Consider the following 10,980-nt stretch of genomic DNA (forward strand, 5'->3'; position numbering starts at 1 on the left):
TCTTGTCCTTTTTATTTAACACTTCATATATATAAACTTGATACATTTTTTTTGTTGGGAAGTGTTAGTGGCACTCTAAAAATCTTATTCTACACTCCTCACAATTGTATTTTTCTTTCCAACTATAGAAAATTTGGAGTGTAGAATGAAATTTTTGGAGTGCTAATAATAATTCTTTTTTTTTATCATATATATATATATCGGTTCGGTTTCCGAACCTCAAAAATCGAAACCGAACCAGTCAGATTCGGTTCGGTTCGGTTTTTTTCGGCCTCGGTTTGGTTTGGTTTTCGGTTTTTTGAACCCACCCCTAAAAAGTAGGTCTTCCAATCACACTTCCCACAAACCATGTTGGTGTGATTGTGCAAATTTTTCAAAGTATAACTCATGAATTAGTGTCTAAGCAAAAATAAATAGAAAAGATTCTACTATAGGAGTAATCTTCATCATGTCCATTAAGAAAAGAAACTATAAAGAAAAAAAAGAAAACAGTAGAACAAAAAATGAAGAAAAGAAAACAATTAATAAAATAAAGGAAAAGAGTGCACCTGATAGGATTCGAAATGGTGACCTAGAGGCATGAAAGAGGTGCTGGGCAAAGGCTCTTTTCATGCCGGGCAAAGGCTGAAAAAGAAAACACAAATGTGCAGTCCTTGTGTTTCGAACCACTGACCTGGTGACATTGGCCCAACACATCTGTTTCGCACGTGCTCACACGGACACAAACCCTAAAATATCTCTATATAAATCCACTGTTCTCATTTCAAAAATCTGCCGTCTCGAGCCCAGAGCCGTTTGGCTCTCTCGCTCTTGTTCATTTCTCTTGAAAACTCAAGAGCCTTCTCTCTCTTGCTGCATTTCTGAAATAAATCCCTAATATCCACCCTTAGCCGCTCTTCTCATCCAAACCTTTCGTCTCCCATGCCTCAAGTCATCACGATTCGAGCTCAGACCGTCATCATCAGCAGTCCCTGAGCAAAGATTCGAATTCCATTCATGCAGATCGAGACCATTTCACACATGCAACGGTAATCATCTCCCACTTGGTTCAAGATGCATGTTTCTTAGCTTGCGAAAATTCTCTGAGAGCTAATTTTTCTGTGATTTGTCCCTGTATAAGCTCACACTGATGTTCTTCTGTGTGAGGTACTCGAGATCCCCAAGGAGACTGACGATATATACCCGAATAGTCCCCAAACTCACGTTTCTGCAAATTGAGAGGTATAAACCGTAACCCTTTTGACTGATTGAACTTTGATCTATTATTTTTAAAATAAGACCATGAGATGAGAAAAATAATGAACCAAACTTTGAGGACCCCAAATCTGGTGAGTGATATGACAAAGTTGAACACCCTGGACCGAATGAGGCACCCTCAACTTGATTAACTGCATGTATTTCCGCTCTGATATTTTATGTGCCGATTCAGATGACTGCTGGCTGGTGACTATATTTGTTATGTGTCCGAGGTACAATATGCAGATCGGTAAGCACGAGGATGGAGGTCCATCATACCACGAAGATCCACGAATCTGAAGGTATAAAACTCGTCTGTTGCACTGAGTCATTACCACGAAGAGCCCCCATGCCACATGGGGTTAGTAACAATCATGGAAGAAAATATCGGCAATATTTCGCCGATATTTTCGTTTTTTTTTGTTACCGATATTTTAATGAGTATCCAATGAATTTTCATCAAAATATCGCGATATTAATCCAAAAATTCCTGAAAATTTTGAAAAGTCTCAATTTTGAGCATAGAGGGGTTCGAACCCCTCCCACTTAACTCCTTAAGGCCTTAACCACTATACCACTTATGTTGTGATAATATGCTACAATATTTATATATATGGTTTTGTTTTGAATTCTTTTTACAAGAAACAAATTTGCACATATTCCAAATTTTTTGTGGTATTATATTTTAAATTGTGTCAATTAATTACTTAGTCAATGGCATGTGGTTTTTAATTTTTCTATTTTTTATTTGGTCACTTACATGGTAGGGTTGGAAAAAATTCCGGAAAATCCCAAACCAAATCGAAAAAGTCCCAAACCCAAACCGAAAAATTCCAAACCAAAACCATCCTGAAGTTCGGGAATCCCATCCCGAAAAATACCGAAATTTTCGATATGGGATTGGTTTTCAAATCCCATTTGTTTGGTAATCCCGAAAAATACCGAAGTATTCGATTTCCTATTGACTTTTGGGTTTTGGTTCTTGAAAACCATTGCCATGGTTGCTAACTACTCTTCAAAATACACTCACTTTATACATAGAGATGATGAAGATAATGAAAATTTTGAACCTTATAGGAACTCTATTTGGTACTAAGTCACTCATGTATCTTACCATGCAATGTATAAAGTGTAAAATATTGTACTAATTCATTATATATAAATGGTTATGGTGTGTTTAGACTTCTTTCATTAATTTCTACATATTTTCTACACTCACAATATTTGTCAGCTCGCTATATAATCAACTTGATAATGTTAAATCCATCATGCAATGCATTTCCTTCCATTTTTTTGTGATAAACTAATAGATAATTGAACAAATAAACATCCTACAAAGTTTCAATAAAAATTTTCAAGTTTTTCTTACAATTTCCATGGTTTCCATGTAATTTTGATCGATATCGATATTATCCCGATATTTTCATCGATATTTCCGTGTTTTTGGACTACCGATATTTTCGATATTACCGATATTTTCTTCCTTGGTAACAATGTAACATGACATGCATGATCATTGGTGCCGTGCGAAACGGCAAGCAGTAGATCTGAATTCTGGATAGAGTTAGTTCAGCGCGCGGTCTCTCTCTCTCTCTCATAAGCCAAGATTGTGACATGCATGCAAGTGCGATGTGCATGTAATGTGAGAAAATTATGTATGAGATCATCTCCAACTATGGGCTAGATGCCAAATTTCCCCCTATTCCCCCCCCGCCCCCCCAAACCCAACCCAAGTTAAATTCCCCTCAAAATTTAGCCCAGGATTCGGTGTGGGCCTCACCCTCACGTAAATGAGTGAAACCAGGCGTCTGTGCGCCAATCCCCCCCCCCCCCACCCACTTGCATGACGCTCACGACATGCAACCCTTCAGACAGACAAGGCCCCACCCACGTGGGCCTATCGGCCACCTTTCCCAAGCGTCCCAACAGCTACTTTGATCTGACGGTCGCGATCAACAGGCCGTTGGTTGATCCAACGACCTAGATTCAAATTTATATATTTTTTTGTTTTTATATTTATATATTTATTGAATCTAACGGTTGAGATCAAATATAATCAAATTTAATAGTAAAAAAAAAATCTAATGGCTCAAATTGGAAATCCAATGACTAAAATAATTAAAAAAATTATTTAACTCAAAATTTACCAAAAAATTCTATAAATACCTATGTATTTGTTCAAACATCTACGCAAAACTTACTTTTCTCCTACAATTATTCTAATTTTTCTTTCTACCATTTCTAAAATTTGTGTTTATACATTTCTATCATGATTTTCATATTTTTCCATAGTGTTTTATAAGTTTTATATGGATTTAGTAGAATTTAATTACTTTTAGATTAAAATGTTCATAGAATTAATTTACGATAGTTTACATAATTTAAAAAAAAAAAGTAAATTTAAGAAAAAAATTAGCCTAAGTTCATTCTTTAATAATCTTGAGCTAAAATTTTAAGCCAGAAGGGTTAGAGCAGAAAAGATGTTTATAGGTTAAAAGTTAAATTGTTCGGAATAAAATGAAATGAACTAATTAAATTAAGGAAGACTTTGGATGCGATCTCTAACTACCAATATTTTTTTACTGAAACCTTTGTTGTTTTCAGTTTTTGATCTAAGTTCCTGATATTAATCTAATAATGTATTATTATGTATATTATTATATTTTTAAATTAAAAATAAAATTTGTAGTTATTTATATCAATGAGATTTTAAATAAAACCCATAATTTATGGAATTAAAAATATTAAAGATAAATTATTTTCTCCAATAGATTAAGTGTGTGTGTGTGTGTGTGTGTATATATGGATACGTTCATTAAAACTAACCAAAAATTATATTGTACCGAAACATGGTTACATTTTTAAAAAATACAAAAAAAAAAATGTACCTTTATAAGTTTAAAATTGACATGAATACATTCTCAAATGAACGAAATATAATGTATCTTTATAATTAAAAAAAAAGAATTAGAAAAAAGATTGAATGAATTTTATATAAAAACGGGTACAGTTTATATTTGAAAAATGTTACATTTGACATATAACAAATTGATATATTTAATTAAAAAAAATTAAAAAGTTCTATAAATGGGTACATATAAGAATAAAAAATTAATAGCTACAAACTTATTTTAATTTAATTTTTATTTTTTTGGAAATGTTTTGATTTGAAAATTAATTAGGAGTTTAATAAGGATGTGAGTACAAAAAAACTAAATCAATTAGTAATTTTTATTTTAAAAAACTATGTAATTGACATGTAGTTTATTAAAATACTAATGCTAGGGAATTTGATCAAAATTTAAAAACTGATAAGATTTCAGTGAAAAAACGATAGAAACTAATTTTTCCTTAAATTAAAATGCTTTTAGTTGAGCTTAAGGGATTTTAGTTGGCTTGTTATTAGCCCTAAACCCTAGAAAAAGTAAAAGTAAAATAACAAAGTAATATACTAGCGAGATTTGTTATGTTTTCATCATCATCTAATCAATGTCCCTTGTCCTAGGACTTGTTCTTGTTCTTAGTAGATGAGAGTATTTACTGCATCATTTATTGCTAGGGTATGGCTGAACTAGTTTTGGCAGTTTGTATGGCAGACTCTCTCTCTCTCTCTCTCTATCTCTCTCTCCGCCTTTTACCATGAAAATGCCAACCATTATTTTATACATATAGACACATATATACTATAATATTATACATATAAATCAATTTTTTCAATAAATATTGCAAAGATGGGTTCATCTGCTTTTGTATTTGTGCCTCAGTAACAGCTGTGAAGGCCGTTTCTTGCCTTTTGCTTTTGTAGTCAAGGCTCTCTAGCTTTCTTTAGAGCACAACCAACTTGGTTTTCTTTCTCTCTTTCTATCCTCTTCTCGTATGTCTCTGTGCATTTCTCTCTCTCGCTCTCTCTCTCTCTCTCTCTCAAACCGCCTAGCAAATAAGGCTTCAAGGGCTTAAAGGTGGTATGTAGTTAGGGGTTTGAGGACAACTTTTCCTTTTTTTTCTCACTGCCCTTTCAGTTAAAGTAGAGAGGGAAACTCTCATCTCTCTCTCTCTGGTGTTTTCCATGGTTAAAGCAGGTTTATAGCTCAATCTCTCACTGTGACAGTTTCTTTCTTTTTCTCTCCCTAGCTTACCTCAGATCCCTCTTCTCTCCTCCTCACTGATTTTCCTCAATCAAAATATCTGTATTTCTGTCTTGGGTTTCATATATCTCACTTGGTTTCTGCAAAAATCCCTCCTTTTTCATATTAATTGGATTCGGCAAAGGGAGAAAACTTTACAATCTTTCAAAACTTGTTTACGATATTTTGCTTCCTTTCTTCATTAGCTTGATGAAGCTGTTATTCTTGCTTGATAATTAGTTCCTATTTCGATCCTCAATCAAATTCCCAGAATCAATCCAGCAAATATATATATATATATATATATTATATCGAATATATGTTTTTCATTACTTTTTTTTTAAGAGTACCCTTTTGTGCACACAGTTCATCAGCAGATCTCAATCAAATTTGTGTATGAGTTGTGTATAGAGAGAAAGCGGCTGGGATATGAGCAGCAGGCGTTTTAACAAGGATGACGAAAATTTCTCAGAAGACGGTATGTTGATGAGTTTGAGAGAAAGAAGAAGATAGCATCTCATTTGAAAAGAGCAATGAGTAAGAGTAATTTGGGGTCCATCAGAAGTTCTGATCTCATTGATGCAAAGCTTGAAGAGCATCAGATGTGCGGATCCAAGCAGTGTCCCGGTTGTGGACACAAGTTCGAAGGAAAGCCGGTACGAGTAAATCATATTAATCCAACAATTAATATTCTTAGCTTGGCGTATGAAGAATTATGGTTCTTGCATAATATTGTTTGATAGTAATTATTTTGAATATGGAGTAAAATTTTATGCTAATATAAAAAGGGTCCATCTTTATCTTTTACTTTGATTAGTTTGTTCTCTTTTTTATGGGTGCTTTAATTCAATATTTTTAGTGAAATAAAATTAAATGGAGCTAATTTGCTTGCAGGACTGGTTAGGTCTACCAGCAGGAGTGAAATTTGATCCAACAGATCAAGAACTAATTGAACACCTTGAAGCAAAGGTAGAAGCCAAAGACTCCAAATCTCACCCTTTGATTGATGAATTCATCCCTACAATTGAAGGAGGAGATGGGATTTGTTACACCCATCCTGAAAAACTTCCAGGTAAAAATATTTGAATATAAGTCTCTCTCTCTCTCTCCAGATCTAGTGGTAGAGAGCATCGATTGAGTGCTTAGTTTTCTCTTTTATGTTACAATCACTTACTCTCTCTCTCTCTCCAGATCTAGTGGTAGAGAGCATCGATTGAGTGCTTAGTTTTCTCTTTATGTTACAATTACTTACTGCTAATTTTCCTTTTCTCAATTCCTCACTTTGGATAATTTTGTTTATGTTGCTCTTTTCTCTCTCTTTTTTTACATTTCACAGTTAATTCATTATATGCTTAATTTGATCAGTTCTGGAAGAGAAAGATATATATATTTAGATCCTTTAGAAAGTTAGAGATAGAGAGAGATAGATAGATGGCAAAACATGGAAATTAACCAAAAATAAGAGAACCAACCATCAAGCAATCCTTAACTGGATCAAGGAAGGCCATTGTGATGATTCCTGTGGACCAGTCCAACCTGTTAAGGGAGAGGACTCTGTGGACCAGTCCGACATGGCCACCATTGCTTTATCTAATTACAGGCCACTAGATGATTCTGAAATCTGGAGAATCTATCTGCGTGGTCTCTCTCGCCTACTTGTTCTTGGCATAAAAGGCATTGGTAAATCCTCTATTAGAAGATGAGTAAGCCTTCAATTTTTACCTTATCTAAGTTTGTAAATTTTTGGATTGATTGCTGGAAGGGTTGTTCATATGTTTATTTTGCATTTAAAATTAAGATAGAGATGTCCCTTTTCATCAAGCGAAACAACATAGGCATAGTTGAGTTATCGACTGTTGACTTGGAGCAAGTATATTATTGGTTTTATCGTGGATTTTTCTGAACCAAAGCTTAAAGAAAATGCTGAGTAGGTAGATTGTGTTTTTTTTTTAAATTTAAGTTGATTTAATTTTGTTTTGTAGAGGAGAATACTCTGTGTTGTTTACGAAACGTCCAAAGAAGTTGAAATTCAATTTTTTTTTGAAACTTATAAAAAGTTGCTCTGTTAAGCAATGAACCTCAAATTGTATCTGAGATGTTGCCTCATTTTGCACCCTTGTAGGTTTCTATACAGTTTTTTTAGTAAAGATGGATGAGTTTGGGAAGACGAAAACAAACGTTCTTGTCATCTTCACCAAGCTAGATTGCTTGGTGACTCACTCGAGAATGGTTTTAACTTCATTTTTTATGGATTGACTGTAATGGTCGTGTGTTTAACTATTTTGGCTTCTTGTATACCACAATCATCATTTAATTAACAATCTTTTTAACCACAAATATGAAGTCGATTTAATTAACAAAGAAAAACAAAAATAATTAAACACGCAACCTTTACAGTTGATCCATAAAAAATGAAGTTAAAACCATTCTCGAGTGAGTCATCAGGCAATCTAGCTTGGTGAAGATGACAAGAATGCTTGTTTTCGTCTTCCCAAACTTATCCATCTTTGCTAAAAGACTGTATAGAAACCTACAGGGGTGGAAATGAGGCAACATTTCAAATACAATTTGAGGTTCATTGTTTAACAGAACAACTTTTTATAAGTTTCCAAAACAAACTGAATTTCAACTTCTTTGGACATTCCGTAAACAACACAGAGTGTTCTCCTTTACATAACTAAATTAAATCAACTTAAATTAAATATAAAAAAAAAACACAATTTATCTACTCAGCATTTTCTTTAAGCTTTGGTTCAGAAGAATCCACGACAAAAACAATAATATCGACTTGCTCCAAGTCAACAGTCGATAACTCAACTATGCCTATGTTGTTTCGCTCGGTGAAAAGGGATATCTCCATCTTAATTTTAAATGCAAAAGAAACAAATGAACAACCCTTCCAGCAATCAATCCAAAAATTTACAGACTAGTATTTTAATATAAGGTAAAAATTGAAGGCATACTAGTATTTTAATAGAGGATTTACCAATGCCTTGCATGCCAATAATAAATAGGTGAGTGTGCCCACACATATAGATTTCAGAATCATCTAGGGCTCTGTAATTAGATAGAGCAATGGCGGCTAAAAAACCCATAGTGCTCGTGGATCCTCCTTAGCAAGGTACTTGGTTTGCAAGGTGTCGTGAATATGTCTTCGGATGAAGATCATAGCAGTGGTTTTCTCGGCTTCGCCAACCGGGTTGTCCGTCTCATCTTCAATAGCAGGACGTAAATTCTTTGCAGTGAGATGGAGCTTCACATCTTAGACCTACTTAAGTTAGTGTAATGGAGAAAAAATCAATCCATTCACATAGGAATAGAACATTCAGTTTTTAAAGACATGTATTGGTTTAAATTTGGAAGAAAAAACTTCAGGTTTTCATGGATGATGTTTTTAAGGAAAACTTTATGTTTTCAAACAAGACATGTTTTTAGAAACATCAATTTTCGAAATAATTATGAACTTCAGGTTTATATATTCTCACAGACAAACACAAATATATATACAGAAATATGCAAATAGAACTTCAGGTATATAATTATACTTGAATTAATTATTTGGGCTTCGGGTCAAAATTAAAGTGTGGGTGAAAAAAGTATAAAACCCAAATTGTCTAAAAAAAAAAATAATGAAGTTGGGGGCCCAAAAACATGGCCCAATGCCCATGGGTGGGCTAAGCAAATTGAAGTCGTGTGTTGAGTACATAAAGTTATATTTATATGCTCTCTTTTACTTAGGTTTTTGACTTAAAATCTCTATGCATCACAAGGTATTTTGTTGTTTGTATTGTATTACAGGATGAAAGTAAGGGCTTGAAGAAATCATCTTATTTTGAATATTTTAAGAGCCTAGAATGGATAGTTTGAAGCCCAACTCGCCCAAGACCAGACCATGGCCCACAAGTGACCCAAGAATCGCCAGAAAAAGGCCCTTGCAGAACGGCCAATTTGCGAGCTTTGCCTCGAAGTGCTCAGAACGAATTAGAAAATGGGCCATATATGGTTGGAAAATCCTAGAAGTCTTCTTTCTGATGGTCTTTACAGCTTGTGATTTGGAGGTTTCGACAAGAAGTTATGACAGAATAAAGAGGAGCTGTGCAGTTACAAATTCTGATAACAACTAGTTTTCTGTTACTCCTATACTAAAAGCTGATCGTAATGAGCTATAACTGACAATCAATTTAAGGATGTGAATATGTCAGATGTTAGAAAATTCCTAAGTCTTTTAATAGGAGAAAAATGCATAGAATCAGAAGGAAAAAGAAGAGGTGAAAAAAACACAGTATCTGTTGAGAGCATGAGTCTTCAGCCTTGAGCAGTTTCTAAGTTCTAGCTTTCCTAACTTTTTATGTATTTTGTTATGTTTTTAATTTAGTTTATGGATACTTAAGGCTGGTTTGAAGCCCTAGACATGATTGAATTAATGTTATGATGCAGCTTTGGTTTATCAATTTCATTTGCAAGCTAGAATCAGTTTTCTGTTTCAATCTCAAGCACATATTTTCAAGCTTAGCTACCTTGTTTATGTTCCTTTCTGTTGGGAATGATAAAGATGACTGTCATATCTTCTTTCTGTTAGGAATGATAAGGATGGTTGCTTTAGTTTATCAAGTTCTAGGATAAATGTCATGTTCTAGGATTCATGTGATGTTAATAATCATCTTCGTTCTTAATTAGTTTCTAGGTGCTAAATTTGAGTATATGTCATGTTAGATTGCATCTATAAATATAAGTTTTATGTATATGACATGCAAAGTAAGAGAGGATTCATACAATCCAGTTATATGCCATGCTAGATATGTAAACATCTTAGTTGTGCATTTAAAAGGGATAAGTTAAAAGATCATATCACTGATTCAGAAATGTTTAGGGGAAGGCCTTTGTTTATTTGAAGTCAGATTTAAGTCCTAAAAATGTTTCTAACCTATTTCATGTCTTAGGTTTATTTTTAGATAGTTCTAATTTTTCCCTTTTCTTTCTGTCTTTATTTCTTTTCCAAAATTACTCAAACCCCCCATTTTAAGTCATAAGGAGTCTTTAACTAATGCTAATTTGTAAAAGTCAAAGGTTATACTAATTTGTTTCTCAGTCCCTGCGGTTCGACAGCTTTACTTGTACCGCTATATTATCCTTATATTTGCACTCGAAAGAAACTTCAACATCATGCAGCCCAGGCCCAAGAATGGGCTGGAATAGGCTCGAGCATAGCATGCAAGTAGGCCCAGCATCACAAAATTATTGGGCTGCAGGCGCAAGCCCAAAGCAGAGGCCCGAGAAGGGCTCTGATCTAGTGTGATGTGCGATGCTGGCCTGAGGGTTCGATGCCCAAAAACTGATCCGGTTAGTGTTTCATGGGCCGAGTAGTAAAGTCAAACAACAAGCCCAAAAAGGTGATGTGCGATGCTCGGCAATCCTCGAATCAGCACTAGCAACCCTTAGATCGAAAGTTCAGGGAGCCTTGAGAAAATTGATTAAGCAAAGGAAAAGTATATTATTTCTTAAATTTTATGTTTATGGTTGAGGGCAATGATCTATGTCAGGTTAGATAGTTGATTTACAATCCTTGGTGCAAAGTCATCGCACTTTGCCACATATACAGCTTTGTTATACTTTATACTTT

The 10,980-nt window shown here is 34.2% G+C and overlaps 1 protein-coding gene across 12 annotated transcripts; it reads left to right on the plus strand.

Moving 5' to 3' along the window:
* Positions 1-787: 787 nt before the first annotated feature.
* LOC108169416 (NAC domain-containing protein 75-like) lies at positions 788-9,811 on the plus strand. 12 transcript variants are annotated; one of them, XR_011576361.1, is made up of 5 exons: positions 788-1,028; positions 1,121-1,221; positions 1,430-1,538; positions 5,727-6,016; positions 6,255-9,811. XR_011576361.1 is itself a non-coding variant. In XM_070814236.1 (5 exons), the coding sequence occupies exons 3-5, from the start codon at positions 5,894-5,896 to the stop codon at positions 9,161-9,163; spliced, it is 306 nt and encodes a 101-aa protein (XP_070670337.1). In that variant the 5' UTR covers positions 788-1,221; positions 1,430-1,538; positions 5,727-5,893; the 3' UTR covers positions 9,164-9,811. The 12 variants fall into 12 exon arrangements, 1 of the variants encoding a protein (XP_070670337.1); XR_011576366.1 differs by having other exon boundaries at positions 1,483-1,538; XR_011576362.1 differs by having other exon boundaries at positions 1,147-1,221.
* The last annotated feature ends 1,169 nt before the right edge of the window (positions 9,812-10,980 follow it).

This window comes from Malus domestica, chromosome 15 (genome assembly GCF_042453785.1).
Source record: "Malus domestica chromosome 15, GDT2T_hap1".
NCBI lineage: Eukaryota > Viridiplantae > Streptophyta > Magnoliopsida > Rosales > Rosaceae > Malus > Malus domestica.